Source organism: Lepisosteus platostomus, chromosome 18, assembly GCF_059453375.1.
Source record: "Lepisosteus platostomus isolate fLepPlt1 chromosome 18, fLepPlt1.hap1, whole genome shotgun sequence".
Taxonomy (NCBI): Eukaryota; Metazoa; Chordata; class Actinopteri; order Semionotiformes; family Lepisosteidae; genus Lepisosteus; species Lepisosteus platostomus.
Genome location: NC_142628.1, coordinates 11,983,018 through 12,008,785, shown reverse-complemented (window position 1 = coordinate 12,008,785; position 25,768 = coordinate 11,983,018). Strand labels below are relative to the sequence as shown.

The 25,768-nt window shown below is 38.6% G+C and overlaps 2 protein-coding genes across 2 annotated transcripts; both read right to left on the bottom strand.

Annotated features, from left to right (window-relative positions):
- Positions 1 to 9,615: 9,615 nt before the first annotated feature.
- Positions 9,616 to 12,537, bottom strand: lto1 (LTO1 maturation factor of ABCE1). The gene is made up of 5 exons (XM_088611321.1): positions 12,309 to 12,537; positions 11,927 to 12,032; positions 11,352 to 11,422; positions 11,141 to 11,258; positions 9,616 to 10,968 (listed from the first exon to the last, which is right to left on the bottom strand). Exons 1-5 carry the CDS (start codon positions 12,362 to 12,364, stop codon positions 10,897 to 10,899), a joined length of 423 nt encoding a protein of 140 aa, XP_088467447.1. The 5' UTR covers positions 12,365 to 12,537; the 3' UTR covers positions 9,616 to 10,896.
- A 1,161-nt stretch (positions 12,538 to 13,698) lies between these two features.
- On the bottom strand, positions 13,699 to 19,075 carry fgf19 (fibroblast growth factor 19). Its single transcript, XM_088611320.1, has 3 exons — positions 17,838 to 19,075; positions 16,942 to 17,045; positions 13,699 to 15,266 (listed from the first exon to the last, which is right to left on the bottom strand). The coding sequence occupies exons 1-3, from the start codon at positions 18,061 to 18,063 to the stop codon at positions 14,943 to 14,945; spliced, it is 654 nt and encodes a 217-aa protein (XP_088467446.1). The 5' UTR covers positions 18,064 to 19,075; the 3' UTR covers positions 13,699 to 14,942.
- Between the last annotated feature and the right edge of the window lie 6,693 nt (positions 19,076 to 25,768).

Sequence of the window (25,768 nt, the reverse complement as noted above, 5' to 3'; positions counted from 1 at the left end):
TCCTCTGTGTTTTGTTCTGAGACAGTGTTTATTCTGGAGGCCAAAGGTTGACAGAGGAGCCGTGAAATTACAGAGATGACTTTTAAATCTTCTGCTTTTTTCTACAGTCACTGGTCTGAAATGCACATTCTTCACTACCAGACCTGTAATAGATTTGTTTTAAACAACAAAGTAAAATAGAATTAAAGGCAAAACTTTCAAAAAAAAAACTACTGTCTTGTGTATTTCTATATGTTACGTGCATTTTAATTCAAAGAAGTTGATAAACGTTCTGTCGGGGTTTCATATGCTTCAAACTGGGAAATGAGATTTTTTGCTGAATACTGCGTGCCACAAAAATGACTTGGCTGAAATCAAGAGTGGTATTTTAACTCATTAAAAAAATGATTTATTACCAAGAATATGTCAGGAATAGAGTTTATACAAACTTTATCATTTACTGTAAAACAAATGTACTAAAGTTGTGCCACTAAATGAGACACCGTTTTTGTGCAAGTGTAACACTTTTAAGAAAACTAGAATAATACTCCATTACTGTACAAAGTGGAATGAGTATTGCATAAGAGGAATTTTCCAAGTGAAGGAAGAAGAATCATCTTTTGTCATAGGATTCAGATAAGACCTGTACAATAACCAGCATTGTCAGTGTTAAAATACGTTGATGCTCCTAATCCCACTTGATATTTAATGTGATGATTTTGAAATCAATTTCTTCTAGAGGAAATACAGTTCCTCCATTGAATTATTTTTCCACACATACAGTCCTTCAGTGGGGGCATTTAGGCTGGCTGTGTGAATGCAAGTCTGTGTGGGTGCAGGGGTGTCTGTGTGTGTGACACAGTATACACTGTTTTGTTATGCAAGGAATGCCTTTGATCAGGGGTTTCTGTAAAAAAGCATGAAACTCTAATCCGTTCCCACAGTCCACTAAACGTGAGCTGGACAAACAGTGGACAATAGAAGCCAGAACTGAGGAAGAATAAAAAGTAAAGCACTGCTGACTCACACCACTTTTGGGCAGTCTGTACCTCTCTGCTCCAGGTCCTACTTACCTTTTATTTTTAAACGGATCACTTGATATTTTGCAGCCCTGTTTTAGACTGCAGAACCATCCTTTGCACAGCATCTGAGTTCATTTGACTGAATTTTCCCTGCTGAAGTTCGATGCAGAGGATGGCAACGTGTTTTCTGTTTTGGTCATGATCTTAATTTAGGCTGATTAAACCAATAATTCTTGACCTACTCGTCTGCAATAATTGAGGTGGAAATACCGCTGAACGTTACATTTTAAGTGAAATAAACTTCTAGCTTGTCCCCTTTTTTTAACTAAGTCATTACTCATTACTCATTACTGTTTTCACTTTATGCATTCCATTTTTTTTAAATGTGCCAAACCCTCATGAAGCTGGATTTTGACTAGAACTCTTGTACTAACCCAGGAGAGATGATGACACTCTCGGCAGCATATTATCAGGCTTATCTCACTCCAAGAGCCCAAATAGCACTGCAAGGGCTAGATGTCACTTTATTGTTACAAGCCCACATGCACCTGACCAGCTGCAGTAGTTGCTGTGGCATGACAGGTCCAGACCAGAGGTGGCAGACTCAGTTCCTGTAACACCTTGTGGTTTTTGTTCCAGCCTAGCTCTCGGATCCATAGATGATCTGTTTACGTCTCTGCTGTAGAAAGGTGTGGACATGACACTACACACTTTTTTAACTCCTAGTCTTTACCCGCTTCCTGCAACATGCAGACCCTCAAAGATATTAATTTATTGTTGCATATATGAAGGTTTTCATACCTAAATTCAAACATTAATATCACATTTCCATGTTCATCCATCATATCAGAGCAAAAAGGATATTCTTTTTCTTCTTATTGGATGTATCTGTGTTCATTATTTTAAAGAACATAAGAACAGTCTGCAATCATAAGGAAGCCATTGGTCTTTCTTGTTCCTTTGGAGGTTTAGTAGCCAAGTGAAACCGAAATGGTTATTTCTTAAAGCTGCCTTGGGTTTGGCCCTCAACCATATAGTTTGAAAGCCCGTCCGTATGTATTACCTTTTGTTATTGCGGATTAACAATAAACCCCCATTTCTTTTTTTGTTGTTTCTTATTTCCTGTCTGTGCCATCATTTTGTGTTGGGTTACAGAGTGACACTGACTCAGCTCTGGTTCAAATGAGTTTACCTGTCCATCACGTGGAGTTAGGGGCAGAGCTTATGGTATTTAACCCGGCACTCATGTTGTAGCAGGCCTTCCTCTCTATAAACACAGTTGTAAGAGTAATCTTACCTGTCCTATGTACTATTGCACAGCTTGGATTTTCTTAAAAACCTCATGTGAAACTATTTGTTTTAAAAGAGGTAACACATTCGGCTACAATCTGTTTTTTTTTTCTTTTCAATTTTTTGCACTGGACCACTTTAGTAAATGGACACTATTTTGTCTCATTTCAATTTTTCCCCAAGACAGCTCTTTTCTCCATTAGCTGGCCAATTGCACAGCCACTCCTTTTTCCTATTAGTTTCTCTATACTGTACATGTCCAAGTGTGAAAATAATTTGGTTAATTGAGTACATGGAAGCAAAAACATGGAAGACTCTAGGCCTTCCAGAAACCAAGTATGGCACCCCTGCTCCAGCTGAAAACCCCATACTCCATACTTATAGTTCTATTAGTGCACAAATGCACTTATAGTTCTATTGATGCACAAAAGTTAATAAAATCAAAAGGTTAATAATAAATTCTTTAAACAGATTCCTGGTGGATGCCAAATACTTCATTTTTAATTAAAGACGTTTATGAAGTTATTCTGAAGCTCTTGCTTTGGAACAAAATAAGTTTCTTTATTAAATAAAACCTTGGGGGAAGGTACTGTATCACAAGTTCTGACCTTCTCTGGCACAGCAATACAGATTGTTACTAGGTAATCTAAGCCCCAGGTGCTCCAAACATACCCTCCATTAAACTATAATATGGTGTAACATATATTTCCTGTATTTATTTCCTTTTTCTAGTAGTTGTAAATTGACCCTTTACTTATCACTACTAAATAAGCAAAGACCTGACCTGAACTATTGCAAACATACTTGTGGCAGATAATATGTATGCTATATAAATGTTAAAAAACAATTCAATTACGGAGTCTCTCTGTGATGACGTGTGTTCATACTAAAGAGAGTGAAGAGGCTCCAGTAAGACTTGCTCATCCTGGAAGACACCTTGAAAAGGGATGTTAAGCATTGAGAGCTGTGTTTAAGAGAAAACCTCCCACCTTTGGTGGAGCCTAGACGCTTGTTGAAAGGATCCATTGATCCTAATAATCAAGACACAACTAATGAAAGTGGTGCTGAAAGAAACACCACAGAGAGAGAAGTCACTCGTGCAAATGGTTAAGGAGAAACAAAAAAAAGTGAACTGACATGATGAACAGATTGAGAGAATGGTGAACTGTGATTGAGGTTGACAAAATGAATATAGATTGAATATAATACTGGCTAGTAGCCTATGTTTAAGAAACAGAAAGTAGCCCTGCAAAGACTGATGTTTTGGAACATCTGCTTCATGATCATCTGCTTAAGTCACTCTTAAACCTGTTCTTCCAAAGTCCTCCCAGTACATTTCATACACGTGATCTCACACAACATTTCCTAATAAAATCTACCGTATTTGCACTTAAATAAAGACTGCAGATTGCTAATGCCAAGACATGAAAATGTTTTTAGATATGTCCTTTTTATACTGTTAAAAAAAATAAACATGAAATATTTTGACCTCTTCTTTGGATCATTGAAATTCGATTTTAATTATTTCAACTTTTCAGGCAGTCTGTATCCCACACTTTCTTTCTGAAGCATGAGAGTATTCTCTTGCAGAAGAGCATAACTTATGTCAGACTTCATTGGTAAAAAAGAGTAAAGAAGAGTAAATTTGTGTACAGAGAAATACAGATTAAACACCTTAGTAAGCTGTACATCAATAGGACTTCTGTAGCTCAGACACTTATTTCATATCATTCATATGCTGTCTTTAAATTTAAAGTGAGAACAATATGTAGTCCATACAACTTCTCCCACTTCATTGTCTGGTGTGACCCAACCAAAATGTAAAAGATCTAGCAATGAAAATAGAAATAAATAACTAAATTACTAAACCGCTGCTGAAGTTAACAATTGAAACTCCAATCTCTAATCTTAATGCTTTTGGTTTATTCAGACTGTCAAGGCAAAGGCCAGTTTTAATGTATTCAGAGTATTATGAAATACCAAAAAAATAATAAGCTTAAACCCAGTATGCCTTCTAAGCATGTGATAGTGTCTCATGCTTTGTATATTTGAACTGGAAAAAATAGAGGAAGTTCTACTGAGACTTAGCAAGCACAGAAACTTAGTTTTGTAGGAGAACATTGCTTAAAAGGGTTTTGTTACTAAGGCTGCTGGATGAGAGACCTTTAACTATTTTCCCCTTTTTTATGTAAAAAGATTTATGGAAAGTGTAACATTGTCAAACTTTTTTTTTCATAGGTAAAGAATTTGAAAGAAGTCGCATTAATTTTTAGATGTCTTTGGGGAAAAGTGGAATTAAGGTGGAATTGGAACACAGCTTCTGTGTTCTGTATTTTCTTCCAGAGGAGAACTAATCGATTACGGCTATTATTACTGTGAAAGTGCCCGGCTCCATCCTGCTGTATGAATAAGATAAAAAAATATCAGTAAACCTTTTGGGCTGGTATTCAATGCCAGGCTCTTTTAAGTGGGCTGCATCTCACATTAGCATATTGTTTTATGTCTCTTGTTAATGTTTTGGGGGTTTATTTGTTTCCTGAAAAAGCAAACTCCGATTAATCAGTGCCAACCAGCCCACTTCAGAGGAAGCAACTGTTTCTCTTTTCAGTGGCGCACTTTGGGGTGTAACTCAGGCTCCTTCTGTAACATTTGTCATTTTTTATGCCACCACCAGCCACCTGCTTCTGAAATTCCTCTGCATTTACAAACCAGAGCTGAAAAGAAACCTAAGAAACTCCCTGCTCTCCCCTCCCACCCCCTTCCTCCCTCTCCTTCTCCTTTCCAACGGCGTTTTGAATTAGTTACAGAATGTTCTACCCTTTGGATCGTTTTCCTCCTTTGTGAAACAGACAGAAAAAATCCCCGAGCCTCCTAAAAGTAAACGAAGAAAGGAAGCAGTCCCCAAATGCCACTGATTTTCTGGCTGCAGTGCGAAAAGGTGTGCGAATATGAGAGGTGTCGGGAGGGAGAGGGGTAGTGTTTTTTGGTGGTAGTGCGCGTAGGGAGGGGGGTCTGCTGACCACGAGAGGTGGACAGCCACTGACAGGACTGTAATGTTGACCATCGGAATAAGAGAAAACATTCGAAGAAATGAAAAAAAGAAGAGGAAAAGGTTTAACTACCTCATTTCTGAGCCGCATTGAAAATCTCTAACTGTCCCACAGTGAACTTCCTAACTGTTTACTGTGATTCATAACAAGTGAATTGTTCCCTATTGACACAGACACTGCATGCCGGCCCACTAGATTTTTATCTTAAACCATAATGCGGAAGTACTTTATTTATGTTCCTTCTAAACTTTGAGCCCTCTATATAGAATGTGGCAAGCACAGTACCTCTCCTATTTTCTCTCTAGATGAAAAACGTTGGACTGAGAGGGTTTTTCTTTAGTTTTTTATATAGAAACTTTGTTGATTTGGAGTCAGATATAGTCACTGTGTTGTAATATTTGTTAACCAGCATGTTATTTGCTTCTGTTATTCCAAAAAAAATATAATACAAGCAAAAGGAATTCAGAAATTAAGTCTGTGTTTCCTGGAGCAAATTTATATTAAGTCTGAATAAAAAGTAATTTTGATAAGCTGTTCTGTACACATTTTATTTTATATTTACTAGGCCGAGTGGAATGGTGGCACAGTGGCTAGCAGTGCTGCCTCGCAGTACTGAGGTCCTACGTTTACTTCCTGGGGTGCTGTCTTCATGGAGTTTATATTTGGTGGTGGTGGAGGGGTCCCCATTACCTGTAAAGCGCTTTGAGTGGAGTGTCCAGAAAAGCGCTATATAAGTGTAAGCAATTATTATTATTATTATTATTATTATTATTATTATATGTTCTTTCTGAGTTTGGGTTTATTTCCTTCAGGTGCTCCAGTTTCCTTCCTTAGTCCAAAGACAACTGGCTTCTGAAAAAAATGGTCTGGGTATAATAATTATAACAATAATTGCTTACACTTATATAGCGCTTTTCTGGACACTCCACTCAAAGCGCTTTACAGGTAATGGGGTCTCCCCTCCACCACCACCAATGTGCAGCATCCACCTGGATGATGCGACGGCAGCCATAGTGCGCCAGAACGCTCACCACACATCAGCTATCAGTGGGGAGGAGAGCAGAGTAATGTAGCCAATTCATATGAGTGTGTGTGTGTGTCTGGTGTCTCTGTGTTTCCTGCAATAGACAGGTGGCCCATCCAGGGTGTACCCTGTCTGGTGCCCACTGCTTTCCACGGTGGGCTCCCTTTCCCTCGTGACCCTGAATTGAATAAAGCCCTTAGAGAACAGAAGAATTGATGGATTGACTGGGTTCCTGTCAAATTCATGATTCGAGCTCATATTAACCCCCCTTTTCAATTATTAGAAAATAATTGAATCTGCTTTTAGAACTGAAATCAAAGATCACAAGATTTCACAAAATATTTCTGTGTTTAGGAGTCTTTGTCAAGGAAAAAGAAAAAGAAAGAAGGGGGAAAGGGATTTGCCCAAACAGGAGATGCACTTGATCCTGCAATCTGATGAAATTCCCTCAGATACACTGTGACACAAGTAGTGATCTTCCAGCTGTCAGATACAATAAAGGGAACAAGAAAAAATGTAACAGGTTTAGAAACATTTCCTTAACCAGACCTGAACAAAGTAGAAATCATTTACGAAGGAAAGCTTTACTTGCGCAGACATACATTGGAAGACTGGGGCAGATCCCTTGGGGATGATGATATTCTCTGTAAGTCAAGATCCTGTCAAGTAGTCAATTGGTGGATGAGTGAAGGAAGGGTGGGAGTGCTGGTCATAGAGAGTTTGAGATGACATTTGCCAAGACAAAAGGGACATTACCTGTTGTAGCACCATGCCATAGAAACAGAGCATTATCACTTTCTCTATAACGTGAACACTAATACAGTGTGGAGAAAACACAGTGGCAAAGCTGCTCCAGCCCATTTTACATGACACTGTGGCAACAAAACCAGAGTCTTGAGATCTATATTTAAGGGGTTAACACTAGCGTAACAGGGCTTGCTGAAAACACTTTCATACTGTACTTCAGACCTCAGTCTTTCTGGTATTTTTCACAAATGTGTTCAATTGTTTTTAAAGCATCATATTTTTAGGAATTTCCACTTTTTTTTTAGCAGTGCCGGCAATTCTTACAATTTTGTGATTTCGTTCCTTCCCTCCACCGGGCTACTCAGACCTCGTGTAATGGATATACACCGGTGCCGAAACAGGCAGGTAGGCAGCACGCTGACGGGGCTCCAGATTCCCCTTGCTCTGCCCCTTCTGTGAAGTGTGTGGTTTTATCTGTCGCTCTCAGAAAGTGCCGATCCCCATACCTCAGCTGCTGTACATTGCATACGCCATCTGTCAGGCCCCCTCTGTTTTGTTCATCTGAATTTTGATATGTTTATTAGAGTGAAAGGCAGGCTGCTGAGGCAGAAACACAAAGGAGAAAGTGCCTCTCTGCCTGTTGGAGCACTTAGCGCCTTGTGATGATTTAACTCCAGTTAACTCCGACTAGTCAGCCCCTAGGCCTGAAAAGAATAACCTGATTGCCACCTATTGGCTTGTCCTTCACTGACACTGGTGTGTACAGAGTAGATCAGGGCTCCTCAGTCCTTGTCCTTACGGAGCACTGAGACATCTGGATGTCTTTCCACTGACACTATAATTACTGAACCTAATCAAAGCCTTTCATTGACCCATTTTGTTGAAAATATTTATTTTTTTACAAATTTCAGCCTTGCTTTACCAAGACAACTTGGTGGGTAGAAATTATCATTCAAGGGTGGCATGGTGGCATGTGGTTATACACTGCTGCCACACTGCTCTTGGGTCCAGGATTCAATTCCGGACTAGGATGCCTTCTGTGTGGCATTCACATTGATCTCCCAGTGTTTACGTGGGTCTTCTCCAGATGCTCTGGTTTCCTCCCACCTTTCAAATTCATACTGGCTAGATTCATTGCCATCTCTAAATTGTGGCAGTGTGTGCATATGTGCCCTGTGTTTCTGGGACAAGCTCTGGGTTGTCATGACCTTCACCAAGGATAAGCAGCTTGCTGATAATGGATGTATGGAATTAATGATATCTTCATAGCAGGTTTTAGGATACAGAACACCCCTCACTATTGTGTGATGTTTGAATGAGCAGGTATCTGAAAGTGTACACAATTAAACCGATTCCTCATTAACACTCTTTATTGCATCATCAACTGTCAACCTAGTAAGACTCTTTGAGATGGGTAAAGGAGAACAAACAACAAACAACAATTTGAGGACCAGCACACCACGGTACTGTATGTCTTGGTGACAGTGCAACTAAATCAGAGTTTCTCCATACTTTCTAAACATTTTTAAAACTAATAAGGGGATAAAACAGTTTTAAAAAAAAGTTTGGCAAAGAACTCACTTCAAAAAGAACAGTCCACAAGCACCAGGTTACAGAAACAGATCATTAGAGGAGTCTGATTGTTAAGACTGGAGAAGAAAAATGTTCACTGTATGTATATGGCTGGGATTGAAGTCCTATGCATGTTTAATGCAAAGAATAAAGAGTCACAATCCTCAAACGTCAGGTCTGTGCCAGCACTGCAGCCCAGAAGTGAAAAGGATCAGAATTCATCTTTTCTCAGAAATGAAAAATAAATGAATGCTTGCGAAAGACTAAGGTTTGGGTGATTCCAGCGCATGGGGAAATAGAAAAACAAAACTACAGAAGGCTACTGATAAACATCACACATCAAACAAAAGTAAACAGGCAAATAGGTTTAAAAGGGTCATCGATCTGCTTGCGATTCAGTATCCATTCGCTGTTTTTTTGTTGTTGTATATGTTAAGTCTTTTCCCTTTTCCTTTTTTCTCAAAGAAAAATCAATTTACCTGCTCATTTTCCTCGCACATTTACAATCTTGTTTTCCCTTTTGTTCCATTTCAGCCCTCGTTCAAAAAGTGACGATCCACCATCACAATCAGAGATTTATCTATTTTCTCGGCTTTCTAAACACAGATCTCCCCGGCATCCCTTTGAAGTAACCCACCTTCAGGTCAAATCAATGTTTTTTTCCTCTTTGGCCTTCCCAGCCGGGTCCTGTTGATTGGCCTCAATGGCCAAAACAAACACAGAACAGGCTGGCTTCCCTGGCTGCATGGTGTGGAACTTATTTGGACTAGCCTGTCGAATTCCACAACAAAATCAGAGACGTTCCCCCACTGACCATTTGGGTCTGCAGCCTGAGGTTCACGAGGGACACCAGTCGAAAACCAAGGCCAGATCTGAACAAGAGATATTCATGGCTTCTTGGTTTCAGGTCACACAACTAAGTCAAAGCAGGTCAGAGTTGATCATCAAATTTTAATATCACCAGTAAGGAGTCTGAGAACAACATGCATTTCAAAGATAAGATGAAATATAAAACATGATTTCCATTTCGTATTTACAGAAGTTTCGGAAATTCTTCACAAAAGCAACATTTTACTTGAATGTAATTATTTTCTGTTCATGAGTGGGAAACACCCCAATGAGCAATGCTGACATATAGCCTTACACACATGAAAACATTATTTAACATGTTGCAGTTTCAACAATGTGGATGAAAACACTCCTGCTTGCAGTTTCGAATCTCTCCACAAGATGACAGCCATTCTTTTGAGTGAGCTGCAATTATTTCTATCAACCACATGAGGGCAGCATTGAATTTGATTTCGAAAATGCCTAAATGCAGAAGATCCGATACTTTTAAAAGTTTTTTTTAAAAAATTACAATGAAAATTGAAAATGTAAAAGAAAAATGTTGAGACAAACTCCACATTACTGATATATTACATGACATAACACAAATCAATGCTTGAATTTTCTAAATATAACACAGCAAATCAAATTATCCAAACTAATAAAATCTTTAATAAAAAAGGAACTGAATTTGAGACTGACTATTATTATTTAGTGTTAATAAAAGTAACAATCTAACATGTCTCCTGTACCTCTACTCAATGTAAATACTGTACATTGGTATGAAGGCTGTTAATTGATATACACAGGCATTAAAAAGATTAGTTACAAATCCTGGAAAACAAGAACATTTACACTGCAATTTCCACTACCACATGTGCAACCTGCTCTATACACAACAAATAAGGTGTGGTTTCACTACTAACTTTGATTTTTTAAAAAATATTTTAAACAGTATGAAAAGCCATAAAAAAACAAACTTTACTGCAGTAATTCTTGAATTTTCTTACTCGTCTTTTCAAACAATGGCAATGCCGTATGTTTGAAGTAGAGTGGTCCAAACATGTATTTATATTTTTGTATGGCACCTTCAGTCTTCTGTAGCATATTTGGAGAAGACTTAGGGTCCAGGGAAATCTGCCGGCTTCGAGATCAGAGATTTTCTTGGTGATGGAGGTGGAGAGCGAGGCGTCTCCAACAAGAGAATCACACCCGCACATCCAGGTCTGACAGACTTCACAGCAGAGGCCATGTCTTCTGCGACATTCCCCAATGGCACTTCTCCTTCAGCACTCTCAGAGTCTTCTGCCATGCTCTTTCCACTGCTCCCCGAAAAAGCTCCCAGGAGCTCAGGATCCAGAGTTATATCACGTGGTGCTCTCCATCAGAAAGATAGTCCATGTGATCCATTCACGTAATCCCTGAAGTCCACAGGAACATTCAGAAGAGAGCAAGTCTGCAAAACAAACAGAACCGTTTCATTCTGTGGTTTCAAGCTGTTGCTCACTTCCACAAATAAGGTGATTCTAAAATAACCCGATTACGAATAAGAGCTACATCTCATTTTAATCACTACATAATGTAAGGGGGGTGGGGGGGGGGGGGATGGAGAAGATTAGATGCTGTACCTGGCGAAACTTGGCCCGCACCCTCTCCATGTCCTCTTGGAGATTTTCATATGAAGGATCATCATGAGGAAAACGCTGAATCAATCCAATTAAAGACTCCACAGTCTTCAGCCTTTTACTGAAAAATATTCAGCTTCTACAGTTACACCAGGGAAAACATGACTCTACACATACTCCTTAATAGCTCTTTATTGTATTGCACCAGCCATACCTAGCTCTTGCATCTGTGCTGTTCTGAAGAAGACACTTCCACGTCAGTGCAAACCCATAGTAAAATGAAACCTGGGGGGGGGAAATGAGTACATACAAATGTATAAAATACTACTTTTCCAAGACATAACATTACAACCTTCACGTAGGCTGCATTTCAATTAGATGTAAAACTTCAAATTCTACATCATGGGGAGCACAGGACCCGAGTCCCTGCTGAGTTTCAGTTCAGCTCTTAATGACCAACACCAGCTCATGATTGCCTTAACTGGGCCCAATGCAATTTCCCACAGCTCATCAGGGTCTGTCGCTATAAAGAGATCTAGACAGCGTCTAGACACCCTGATAAGATGTCTCATGTTCTACCTAGATGAACAAGTTCTAGTTCATGCGCTCTTTAATGGGATACACTGCAAAATAACAGTTACGCTTACGGGAAAGCTACAAACCAGCTTGTTCTTAAAGGCGTCGCTGATGACATGTGGCAGACCTTCCAGTCTAGAATAACTAACAGGTGCTCAGCTTTGCTCCGCTGAAGCCGAACTTGTTAATAGGAACTTGGAGACGCATCCTTGCCTCAGTTGCAACCTTAGCTCCGTGTGCAGCTCCATGGGACCTTCCTTCGGCCAGTCCCACACGCACACCTTCCTCAAAGCCCTCCTGATACCCCTCGTTATGGAATCTGCAAAGGAACGAATAACTAAATGCAGAGACTCCTAAAGTATAATTGGTTAAAATATTTCTGATCAAGCTCAAAGACTCTGGGACCACAACAAGCAAGACACCCGCCCGGACAAACATCGGTGAGTGAACATCGTCTTCCTTTCCCTTTTAACCCATTCGGTTGCGGTGATGACAAACAATGGTAACTCTTGTAAATAGTGTAAAGTTATGTGCTTTTTTTTCTGAAAAACGAAATCCGTTCATTCTCGAAATAGAGGTAGTAAAATAACGTCACCTGTTATCAGCCATCAAAATACTGTCAAACAAATTATCGCCTGCATCGGAAGCCATTTTATAGAACACCCAATCGACTAAATACTTTATTGTACGTATAATTCAATTGCACTGAACACCAGAGTTGCCTTCTACAATATTAGTGCCTGAAACTGCAAAAACAAACTCCAGTCCATGTGTGAAACGCGTCTTCCTGTTGGTTGTGCATTCTGGGTAAACATGCTTGAGCAGGATTTAAAGAGACCGTGCTTCCTTAAACTTGCGCTGCTTAATGGGTAGAGAGAAACCATAAACCCCCTTATGTTTTCTCTGTGACGCATATTGCGTTCATACATTCCATCCATTTTCAGGAACTTCTTTATCCTTAAGGGTGGCGGAGCTCAACAAGGCAGGTCCGGGTGCCCGGGGTGGTTCGACAACCTGGAGTGGACGCATACGAGGGGACAATTTAGATACGCCAATTAACCTGGACATCGGCAGGGAAGCGGTGCTCCTGGATAGAACCCGCGTCTCTGGGGGCGAAGGGACACTCCATGCAGAAGGTGTTCGTGAATGGAATTGAACCCGGGACCCAAGAACTCTGCGAGGGAGTCGTTCTCACCCCAGCGCAGGGTGCCGCTTGACCCTCTCCTTTTGAAAGGAGCATATGGGTAGAAAGCAGACTAAAGCGAGGTTGTGAAGTATTACTTTACTGAAAATTCATGTCGGCTATTTGATTTTTTTTTTGGCGTTTCCATTCATTCCTTCTTCGATTAGACGCTGCAAAAGTCCTCAGCTTGTGCGCTTCAACAGCATGAACCCCAAAAGGGATTGTGTCAATCATTTAAAAAGCAAGACAGTATTCTAATGAATATCCAAATCTATTTTATATAGCAATATTTATTTTTACTACCGCAAACCTCCCGTTTGATCAAGTGAGTTTGTTCACTTTCACTGCCCTTATGTCAAGAATTGTCGTGCGATTTTCTCTTATGTCGTGAGAGGGCGCCATTGGATTTTCAATGAAGGTTATATGTAGCACAAAACGAATTACCAAGGCAGAGGGGTTTTGTTGCAGAACATAAATGACGGATTAAAAAAATCTCCATGCACAAACATTATATTTAATGGGCCAGTCTATAAACTTGATGTGAGTTGACTTGGGGGGGAATGTGATTTTACCGATGAAAGCCGATACTAAGAAAACAGACCGTCATTAATCCTATAGGAACTATGAGGAACAAAGTGTCCTTTGCCAAATGCTCTGGTATCGGTTTACGCTTGTTAGCTGTTCCTGTAACCTAAGATAGAAGCAGCCTGTTGGAGTATTTGTAACTATATTGTTATTTCTAAAAACAAACGTCTAGTAGCAGCAGAAAAAAAACTTAAGGGCATAGCTGACGCGTAAAAAAGTCTTTTTTATTTCAAGATACCATGCATTTATAGTACAGAGAATATTAAATTAACCACAGCTGATCATTTTGATCATCTCCTTTCCAGTCGCATAGCAGATTACACGGTAATTGCTAAAAAGTAAAACAATAAGTTAACAAATTAATTCAGAGCTCTGTATCTTAGTACCTTGGTTCAATTGATGTGATCCTTTCAGAAAATCCTCTACTTATTCTCCTATAATTCTTATTAAAACTATAATGGTTACTGAGCAGAACTGTCTTGGAGCTAAAACTGATAAAAACAGAAAGCTTTAAATAGTTAAAGCTGCAAGAATCTTGCCCTTTTGTGTAAGACTACTTTACAAAGAAAGTTAATCCAAAAGCATTTTAATGTAAAAGACAAATGAATTATGTAGTGATCAAATAACTTCACGGCTTCTTTTTTGGCTCAGAGGAAATTATAGAAGTGCATTTAAAATGGAGAACAGGAAGCACCTTTTTTTACACAGTTTGTAGTAAACTTTTAGATACCCACCCATGTTCAAGAAATTGTCCCTGGCTTTTTTCAATAAATGGCTGGATGGGATCCTTATCAATTAACTTCTACTAGCCAAACTAGATGCATTCAATGGACTCATTTTGAGTCCTTTCTTATGGTTGTTCAATGAAGTTTTAATGGTTAGGGTTATAATTAGCTTTGGCGTTTCTCCAGATCAGTGACCCTTCTGTAAAAATAGAAATGTAATAGTTTCCACATGCATACAAAACAATTTTAAAAAATTATAAAAATGCAAAATGTATGTTCTCTATATTGTAGTTTACATCGGTGCACTGGAAGTGTATCTTTTGTTCATAAATACAACAAACACTGACATTTTAAATAAGTTAAATTAAAAAAAAAAGCACAAATAAGTGCTCAATACCAGTTGCCTTGCTGCTTTTCCTTAGAATAACACCATTTTATGTTCATCTAAGTCTCTGGAAATAAGGAGTGGCACAGTAAGAGCTCAAAGCGCAGACATGCATATTGTTCCGGAAAACAGTTCTCGGTTCCCTCTTGTGGCAAAGTATCTTCTAAACGCATGTCTTCAAGATCACTGCAGGATTTTTGCCTTTGTAAACAAGTCATTTATCTTAGTCTTTAAAAATGGCAAGCAAATAGCAAATAGTCTTTAGCTGTAGGTCAGTCCATTTTCCTCCAGAAGCACATTCTGGAATTCAATCGTGCCTCTTTTTCTGGTTTTCCTGGTCACAAAAGATGTTTAGCGTTTATGGAAACTGGGACTCTGCATGTAGATTGTCGATGCACTCCCAAAAGGGTTCATGCTGTCCGTTTCAGTTAATCCTTGCTCAAGACCAGTGGACTCTCCAAAGTCTTCCATGTCAATGCCCACTGGCTCTGTAGGAATGGTACTAACCATTGGTAGGAACTGAGACAAGGGAGGAAATCCTCCATCTTCTGCTTGGAGTCTTTGCTTGGCACTGCTTAAGCTCACCACGGTCTTGTGCTTCTCAGAAATGTATATGTTATATCCATCTGGGAGGACGCGTTCAATGAAGGAACAATCCTCTTTTAAGTACGTGTGCTTTTGAGAGAAACAAAGATATGAGAGTAAAAATGTACAAGATGAATATTATGAAGCATCGTTTGAGACTCGCCCAATATTACATAAATGTTCTTCATGCAATTGGCCTATTTGAGCCCAGACCTATCCAATATAATGCAAATTCAAATACTGGCTAAAGTAACCCATAAAGTTCTGCTTTTGTGCTTATTAGTAATTGAAATGCAGAAAATTAAGCTTTGGGTTTGAGAGAGCTTCTCACATTTTACCTGAGTTTCCCCCCCCCCCCCCCCCCCCATAAGAATATTTCAAAGCCTAAAAAGGCACTCATTTACCAGGGTTACTATTGCGGTTTCTTTTGTTTGTGAAGTAAAACCTTTGCATGTCCCACAGTTGGTCAAAGGTTATTCAGCTACAGAGGGCAAATTGCTTTTTTTCAGCCATCCCCTTAATTTAGCACACACTCAAATTGCATACAATGTATGGTATCAATAACCGGCGTTCTGTTAAAATTTTCCCTTGTTTGAAGGTTTGTGGAAATACTGAATATCTGAGATAAGGATATTTTAAATGTCATATGCATGTAATGTAGAGTATCAAGTAATAGGTTTATTCCATGCTGAAAAGAGAAGTGAGAAAACGCAACGTTTCCACCATGGAGCCTTCTTCAGGTGTGAGGAGAAGAAGGCTCCACAGCCGAAACATTGTTTCCATTCTTCTCTTTTCAGAATGGAATAAACCTATTACTTGTTCCTTTGCAGCCTAGGCGTGCTACCCACCTGAACTAATGTAGAGTATGCCAGCATACTTACAGCGTTCCATATACTGGATGGACTTCAGGGGTTATTTGTGTGAACAAAGCCGAATAATTGTATAGAACTGTTAACCAATCCATTTTCAGAAAGAGCATTTAAACAATGAGGTAGGTATATTTAAGCTATAAAGAACTTGTGCAGAAGTGGAAGAATGCAGTGCTCCATACACTTAAAAAAATGTACATTCCATTACAAAAGAAGTTCCTTCAGTTTCCTGTTAGAAATATTGGGAATGACCCCTTTAAGTGCACTGAGATGGCTTATAATTGGATTGTGTTTTAGGTACTGTTTATTGCACATTCTTAAGATTTATGTAAAGTCTGTAGGTGTGTTATTTATGTTAAATCTGTTTTCAGAGACAATTACCTTTTGTTTTTGGCTTCAGCTAGGAGAGGAACAAACTTTTGGTCAACAGGTGAAATGGTCAAACTGGTCTAGCATTGAGATAAAACCTCGTTTCCTACATAATTTACTTTTCTACACGTGCCAATACATAGAAATATTTTAATTTTTAACTGAAGAAGCTCTTTCCAAAGAGCTTTAATATTCAAATGTGAAGCGAGAAGCAAACGTCAAATGCCAGTAAAATCGCCTTACAAGGAGCTGTCATTCTTAATGCAAGATGACTCGAATGATAAAGGTTGGCGTTTTTCAAAATGGCAAATCTATCGATAAAGCATCTTCAACTGTGTATCAGTATACATGATATTCAAAATGATTTAAGTTTAAATGTATGTAGATAAGGCTATGGAAATAGAACATTTACATGTATTATCTTTTAAAAAGTTTAAAACCTGGCTTATTCTCTAGTTGTGCAAAATCGCTTCTATATGGTTTTAAAGCACTGTGATAATTGCATTATGGTAAACCAAGTAACTTACCGATCCGTACAGTTTCCCACTGTCTTCCATGCAGAGATACCTTGAGGACGTAACTCCTTTAATCACCACAAATCCCGTATCAACAGCTCGTATTTCTACTAGACCTAGAACAAAAGAAAAGGTGCATTTAGTTTCCGGTTTCTGCGTTTCTTAATTATCATGCAAACTGCAGTTTGTTTAGGATCCACGTAAACTGGAAACTTTAAAGACCTGAGTCCTTCAAAGCATTCTTCTACAATGAAAACGGCATGATGCATTTTAGTAATCCAGGTATCCCTTTCACCTAATATACCTTCGTATTTTAATCTAAAAATACATACTGTACGCATTCCTTCACGCGCCAGTAGTATGCAACCCTGCATGACCATAAATCATTGTGGTTGAGCTCAGGTGTTACGCGCTACTGTTGATTTAAACATCTCCCAATTCCCTTATTTCCCCACTTTGTCACCTCTAAGCCGAAAGAGCTGAATTTTTACAAGATATTTACCCCGCCCCCCTTTGGGGCTTAAATGACAAATTCCCTGTCAGGGTCGACTAAATTCCGACATTAAGAAAAGCGTACGTGTTGCATTTTGGGCATCTGGTCCGAGGTAAAAATGAAATAACTCGGTTCAAACAGGCAATTTTAAAGTGTGTGCGTATGTGTATATATATATACTGTGTATATATATATATGGTTAGTTCTGTATGACTTTTAGACGGGCGTACGAGTACTGCACATCCGAAATTTTGCCGTTGACTATTCAAATACACGCATTAGAAAACGGTCTTATAATTGCAAGGTTTTCTTGTGCACCTTTGATCTAATATCAGTTGTACACCTCGAGTAACTCGGCTACCACTACTACATACGGCCGAAAACTTGAGCACGGTTCCCAAAAATATCTACTTACTCTTTGAGTTTTGAGAAATGGTCCCGTCCACTCTTCCGTCCTCGTTTATTTGCAAATGATAACTGAGCGGCCCGTATCTACTAGCGGTGTACAAATGTCTGAGTCTCACGGGATCTCCCCATCCGTTAATATAGTGTGGGCCCGAATCGGGCAGAGGTAAACCGTGTCCTATAACAAAAAATAAAAGGTTTGTCAAGGAAACGGCGATGCAGACACTGTGCAACATACTGAAGGTTTCCTTGGAATGTAAAACGAAGCCAAGCCAAACCGACGCGGTCTTTAGAGGTCAACTAAGTGATCCGTCGTCCCCTCAGGCTGAGATGTAGTATATAGAGACGAGCCAGATATCCTGCCTTTTTAAAGGTACTCCTTATCAGTCCAATCGATAAGCTTATTCTAGCGCCGTTATTTAAACGGCAAAACAATCATTCTACGGAAACCAAGTGTATTAAAGGTTTAAGACGTATATCGTAGGCTAAAAAAAGAACTATTAAGAGTAGTGTATAAGATATACTTCGCGATTTTTAGATTCCCGATTGTGAAATGGCTGATTTAATTTTATTCATATTGGTATGACTTGGTTTGCATAAATATCGCGTGTGGTTGATTAAATCTTATTTGCAGTATCTTTTGGAAGAAAATGAAAAGGTAGTATGTTAAAAGATAACCAGAGGTTCTCTTGACGTTTTGATATTGCACAATCTACGTTTTGGTTTTATTATAGAAAAAAAATGTGATTTGAATGATTTACGTAGTTCAGAATATAGCCTTTGCTTAAGCGGGTGATCTAACTGGATAAACTTTCTTATGAATTAAAAATCGCGCCAAACTCTGTATGAATTGTTACACCCAACATTTGATCATTATATTAACAAGTTCAATAGTTATGCTCTCACCATTCATCCAAATCAGTCGGATAAATTTACTAAAAGAACAAGAAGATTTTGATTTCAAGACTAAAGAGACTGTTACATTTGCCATCTTAAAAAATACAATATAGCGGGGTGACCGTTACTACAAATTGAGTTTGCAACATCAAAGCATTCAGCTAGTTTGTCACATCGAATCCATCTTCACCACATTGTATCAAGTATAGTCTCATAACGTAATGCTGTGCAATGGGTAAGTAATGATAAGCAGCCTGTGTAGCTGCTAAAATTAACGAGGTGGCAAATGATATATTGTCGTTAATGTGGTTTCCTAGGAGGAAATACTCGGAGGAATTCGTGTCACCAGATGGCACTGTTCGCCAAAAAATAGTTGGAAATGTATAGGAAAGACCTAAATTTCACGAGGAAACTTTTTTTTTCAATGCATAAACCTTTTACAGCGGGCAACACGAAAGATTAAAGAACTTTACGTAGTTTAGTACATTGACGGATGTTCGCACAGAACAAGCGGTCTTAAACACATACCATATTAAGCGTACATGACGTTGATTTTTTTTTCTATTTCTTATAAACGGTTTTAATTTATTGCCTTTCTTGAATTTGAAGATCTACGGGATATGTAGATGAATGTTTTTGTCACAACTTGTATGCTAATAAGACGAGAAATAACTGATCAAGGTCATGATACAGCTAGGATTGTGTAACATTCATGTTTTGTTGACATCACTCTTCATTGAAGATTGCTGTCCATATACATCTTAGATCATTATAAATCCGTTACAGGTGTAGTTCAATATGTCTTATCTGCATAGTAATTAATTCACTTAATAAATATTATTACAATACAAAGCAACTAGACAATATGCGTTAGGTAGTTGATTCTTTTCCACTCCCCCTAGTTTGCTGCCTAAGACCTGTTATGTGGTTGTTTGTGGTAAGGCTCTCGTATGGGGTCAAGAAAGGTCTCTGTAGCAATCAGTCGTCCACTAATGGAAATAAACTAACCTGACAAGGCAGAAAAAATGTTGAAGGCTTGTAACACTGGTCAGACATCAAATGCACACAGAAGACAATACACCCACAAGGATTCCAATTAGATAAAGCATTTTAAATATCAGTCTTTTAAAAGGTACCCATGGGAACAGAAAACCAACACTGACTGACATTCGCTGACGGACATTTCAACTCTGTTACCATAGTCGCAAGAGGTAAATGGCAAATAAGTGTTTTAAGGTCATGAAATACAATGAGGTTTTTTTTGTTGGTGGTGGTGGTGACATTTTTCATTTGCTTCTCTCCAGCCCCCTCGCAAAGTAAAATGAACTTGCTTTTCTAGCCATTCATATTTTAATGTCGAAGAAGCATTTTACAAATGAACTCCAAAATGAATCAGCAGTTGCTCTTCATTGTCGTCACCCGAAAAATAGCCTCCTGGACCGGGGACTCCAAATTCTTTCCCACGCACTGCGGGCATGTTATTTACTGTTGCTGTGTTTCTTGTAAAAAAAAAAAAAAAAAAAAAAAAATCACACGTTTTACTAAGGCCGTCTTAGTTTTTTCACATTTGTTTAAATCTCAGTGTTAAGAAGGCATCCTGTGCAACATACAAATAAAGATTGAGATCTCCAATGGACGTGTAATTAATATCCAAATTAAAGGCTGGGATCCAGAACAAACCTCGCTTGAACTGCCACCCACAATACCACAGGCCCACTCGGGAGTTATCAACCTGAAGCAAATGCAAAAGCCACTATTAGTTAGGCAATTTGTGATTGTTTGGAATGTGCTTTTTTTTCATCCTGGGTCTTTTCTTTTAGTATCAAGAAGATTGCTCAAGATATGTAAAAGGTTTAAAATACGGCGGGTTGCCAGTGAGTGGATCCATGCCTATTCAGTTATGAAGTATACACACCCTTTGAGGGCTGAGGCCTGTTATTCTTTGATGTTAATGGCAAGTAAAGGCTAGGCCCAGCCTGTAGCATTGGCTCTCAGCCCTGGTCAGGGGGACTCAGGTGCACTGTTTGTCTGATTGTCGCGTCTGATACAGCGCGATTCCCACCTTTCTGTTCATCAGCGTATAGCCTTTGGCCGTCTATTAAGAATGGTTTAGTCTAAAATAAATAAGCAAATTCTTAATAGCCAAGTTGAAGAGACTGCATGAGGTTCTATGTGCCGAAGTTATTGGAAATAATGTAATTTTAAAACCAAGGGTTAAGTTTAGATCAAGGAAACAAGTGTGCAGATCAGTTACAGGCACCAATTAGCACCAGTGATTAAGGGTCCAGTTGTAACTAAAAGCAGCAGAGACGAGGGGTCCCACAGGACGAGGATTGAAAACCAATGGCCGCTGGTATTATGCTGATCATTAAATCCATTATCCTCTTGGAAGAGATCTTTATTTAAAGAAATAAGTAGCACCCCAGCACGTGGTGGGTGGGCAATTGCTTTTGGATTATTAAGATGACCTCTGTACAGAAAGGGCAAATGTGCTTCTTATCAGCACAGCTTTATGCTGCATGAACTGTTTTCTAGAAAACACAAAAAATGCTGCACATTTTGGAGGTTTTAACAAAACTGTAAAATAATGCAAAGGTCCTATGTTACACACAGAGACCCTGAATAGATTTGAGTGCAGTAGGTTCACGTTTGCCTTGCAAAACCGAAGCTTGTACTGCAGGTGTCATAGGTGCAGATAACACCAGACTTTTGTGTTTAGGCAGGCATTACATTTGTTTCTGTATCCAGAACTGCAAGCATTATTTTTTTCCATTTGTAGCAAGTTTGAAATTGAATGGATATAAAAGAAATGAGGATTCGTGCTTAATTCTGATGGTTTGCAGAATCGGGATGAGTTGCCTGTATACATTTCTATGACTTGTTTGATTTAAGCATACACACGAGTTATACAACTCATGTAAAATGAGGAAAGTGATCACTGGCCAACTGATATCAAGGAACCCTTTGTAGAGTTGCCTGTTACTGAATGCTTTGATGTCAGGTATGAAGTCAAATTTCCCTTAACGTCTGGTGTAAATGAAGTTTAATCACAGGACATTTTGTAATAATGACCCACTGTAATAAATGTTTCATATCTTTGTGCATTACTGAATAAAATAGTTTTAAAAATTTGTCACTGAGTCAGTATTTTAAAATTTGCCACAGTGATCTCACATTGCCATGAATGAGTCTTTGTGTTCTCCAGTTTTTCCAAAATCTTCTAGGAAGTGGTTCAACTGATTTCATATTGACCTCTGTGGTAACAATATTGTGGTCATCTTGATCTCACAATAATGTATAATTTTGTTCTTTTGTAAGGGTTGAGAGCCCAGAAGCATTCTTAACAAGTGACCCTATTCCTCCTACTGCAACATGTGTAATGGCTGCATTCAGCCACCCTTTAGAGCTGGTCTGTTATGCCTTCTCTGAGAAATTTCACTTTGTATAGATTTATTGTATACTCAACATTGTTCTTGCCTTATTAGTGGGAGGGAAGCTTATGTAATACACTCTTACAGCTCATTTGCCTGTGTAAGGTAAGGGTGACAGTTTCTGGATAGGAGCAGCTTAATTATGAAATAATCAGGAAGATATTCAGCTCCTCCCCCTATCAGTTTTTGTGTTTTAAAAAGTTGAAATGTTCAACAGGAATAGGGTAAGAGAAAAATGCTGTTTAATTCTCAGTCCTAATTTTGTCTCATTAATATCATGCATTCCTGAACAGATAGCCATCTCATATTGGACATTGTGCTACTAGCACTGATGATGAAGTTGCCTTTTGAAACATAATAAAAGCTCTATTCATCACTATTTTCCTAGGAAAGCTTTACAGTATGGGGATATACTGCTGTTCCAATATACACAGTTTTCTTTGGACTTTATGGGCACTGACAATAGTATTGACATACTTCGTTTTTACCAATTCATTTAGGAACAAGTAGAGGTTATTTTGCTTTTTGTGCATGTGATTTATATTAAATTATGCTCGTCAATGATATATTTTTGACATTTGTGAATACAGGAGGGTTGGTGTGATAAGAATATACAGACATCAATATTATGTCCTATAAATCTTGAAAAATATTAAGCTTAAAATTTCAAATACTACTTAATCAGAGGATTGTTGATACTTTTCCCTGCAATGTTATGAGTATGATGCAAGCCATAGTTCCTTTTTAATTTGTTTGCTTCATTGCACATGAATTAATAACTTACAAAATTACCGAAGTCTGTGTAGTAGACACTTTCCGGTGAAGAATCTGTTCAAACTGTGATCTTGTTACTCCCTTTGTGGAATGACAGATTTCATTTGCCAAAATAAACTTCCACAGGTGTTGCAATCTGGAGTGCTTTCTTATCTGGGGTGTTTTAAGCAGACATGTAGGATGGTGAAATCAAACTAGAAAAATGAGAAAGCAAAGTCTAACTTTAATAATCTGTGTATTTTATTTGGCATTGGTGGTATTTACCATTTAGTAAAGGTGATGTAGTTATAAAGAGGAAAATGTGCTGTGTGGTGAAGGTAAAAAAAAAAAGGACTTAGACCCCCTTAAGTCACACACAAGGCAAGGTACATTTGCTAGATTTCCTAGAAAGAGAAGAACACTGACCTGCAGTATACTTTTAACAAAGGGACTATATTAGTACACCTTCAGAGAAGCGGCTTGAACTCCCCTCCCCCTCCCTCCCATCCTGTCCTGTCTATTTTGTTTGCCTCTGGACTTCTGGTAAAATACATGTTGTGGTACGGATTGTATCTACTCTTAAAGGACACTTTAGAGTTCCTTCTGGGATTCCAAATGTGAGTTGAAGGGAACCATCTTGGTTTCCCATTTGCCGATGGAAATGGAATCTAGTCTGCAGATGCTGCTGTTTATAACCTTCCAGGTAAGTAGAGGAGCAATTGGAACAAGCTTGGAGCAGTGCATGAGGCCAGCATTACATCTGATGAGGGTAACTGCTGTGTGGCTCTGCATTGGGAGGCAGTATAAAGGTGGATTCCTGAGGCCAGCATAAGGGTAATCTAATATCTTACTACTCGAGTGTGGTGAACCTGTAAATCAATGATGAAAGTTAACCCATCAGGTTTACTTTCTTTTTTTAGAAAAGGTATTCCAATGCTCTGCATACATGACATATTTCATAAAGCAAGTTTTGAATGTCAATGGTTTATTATGCAGGAAGAAATGTCCCACAGCAATTAGGTGCACATTATGCAAGAAACAGACACCTGCTTTAAATAAACCTTTATTAGTGAAGCTTTACTGTGCAGCGAAAGTGGGGGAGGGGAATGAGTCATTTTTCCCCCCCCCCGAGAGTATCTCTTATAATACATTGATTCCGAAATGTTCTTGCATCCCTACCTGATTGTTCCAAAAAATATGTAAGTGTAATGACTGAAATTAATCCTAGAGAGACTTGTCCTGCTTTCCAGGTCTGGTTATCTGCTCTGAGCTGCGTCATAACCTTTTGGCACTAAATTGTATCAAGAGAAGTTGTTTCAAGTAACTTTGACACCTGTGGGAAGTTGTTGTACAAAAATACGGTTTCATTTTCAGCTTCGATTCGGCTTGTGGCCTTTATTAAATAGTTATTTAGTAAGGTCTGTATTTTGTAGTCTTGCAAAATTGTAGTAGGTAAACTGGCAGGACTCCAAAACGTCTTTCAGTGCGGGGAAATCCCTTTACTGCCCTTTCCTACTGCCCTCTAGTGGAAATAGTACTACAGCTCACCAGACATCTCCTTGCAAAGGATCTCCTTTAGGAATACTATACATCAAGAATGTTCTTCATTATATTCATTTGTATTTGTAAGGATTTATTATGGTACTTTTAGGGTGATAATGATTTGAGTGACTTGCCATCTTAGTAGAGATAAAGCTGGTATTGGTAGAAGGTCATGGAAGCTTCATGCTGGTATTCAGATGGTGCCACTTGTTACACCGTTAGATGGTACATGTGGTACATACTATTGGCAGAAAACTAGCAGTCCTGCATGGACTCAGCTGAGCTACTTTTGGTTTGAAACACTGCTGGCCTAACGATAGTTAACTGCTGGTGGCTGAGACGTGATTCCTCATCCACCATCATGTTCTTGTCTGTGCTCTGCTCTTACAGTCCTAAATAAAAAAGGGTGCGTGCGTCAATTGTATGTCATTAACTTTCTCTTTTAGTCCCTGCCAGTGTAACCTTCATTGTGCTCTCAAATACACTGTACTCTCTGTATTTCAGAGTCAGCCTGATTAGCTTTAATAGTGATAGCATAGGTTTTTAAGTCTTCATTCAAACATTCAGATAAAAATATGAAAAAACAATAGGAATTTGTGCAGGTATGAGAATTGTATATTACACTTCCAGATAATTATATGCACAGGCTAATTTATGAAATATTAAAGTTATTCAGAAGTAAAATTGATTTTGTTTTTTCATGAATTGCATTTGCAGTATATGTGTATGCTACTTTTCAAGAGCAATTCTTAAACACCATGATTTATGAACATTATTAGCCTAAAGCATTAACTTTCTCAGATAATTTGAATAACTAAGAGGGTTATGCTTCTGCAAGTTAATAAGTTCACGTGACGTTTTTTTTAGCTGAAAATCCCCTTTAGCAGTTCAGTTCTTCAAAGAAAAATCTAAACTTAAGGAAGTGATGATTTATTGTTAATGACTCCAGAATACAAATTGTAAACAATGTTTGGTTGGGGGACAGTGATAACCCTAAAATGTCAATAAATTGACCAAATCTGGAAGTAGTACAAATCCTTGTTTCATGTTGCTGCGTTTTGGACAGCATATCAAATACAAGAATCAGTGTGATTAAGAAGTTCTTTAATGAAAGGAGACATTTTCTTATGCTTAACTTGCAGATCAGATTTGATACATCTTCACCCAGTGGGTGGAACAATCCTAACACCTTTGATAATTAAACATGAAGTTTCCCCCTCCAGCTATGCACCCTTTGATGCGAACCTGGTAGCTCTTTATCCAATAACATCTTCACTTTATGCCAGGTTTCAGCATGAAGACTACAACAGCACTTTGA

Excerpts from the sequence above, each read along its gene's own strand:
- fgf19 (XM_088611320.1), bottom strand. The coding sequence starts at position 18,063 with ATGTTGCACAGTGTCTGCATCGCCGTTTCCTTGACAAACCTTTTATTT. Across the intron at positions 17,046-17,837 it reads CATTTCTCAAAACTCAAAGA|GTCTAGTAGAAATACGAGCT; the intron begins GTAAGTAGATAT and ends CTTTTGTTCTAG. Across the intron at positions 15,267-16,941 it reads GTGGGAAACTGTACGGATCG|CACACGTACTTAAAAGAGGA; the intron begins GTAAGTTACTTG and ends TTCTCTCAAAAG.
- lto1 (XM_088611321.1), bottom strand. The coding sequence starts at position 12,364 with ATGGCTTCCGATGCAGGCGATAATTTGTTTGACAGTATTTTGATGGCT. Across the intron at positions 11,423-11,926 it reads GAGCTAAGGTTGCAACTGAG|GTTTCATTTTACTATGGGTT; the intron begins GCAAGGATGCGT and ends TCCCCCCCCCAG. Across the intron at positions 11,259-11,351 it reads AGCACAGATGCAAGAGCTAG|TAAAAGGCTGAAGACTGTGG; the intron begins GTATGGCTGGTG and ends AATATTTTTCAG.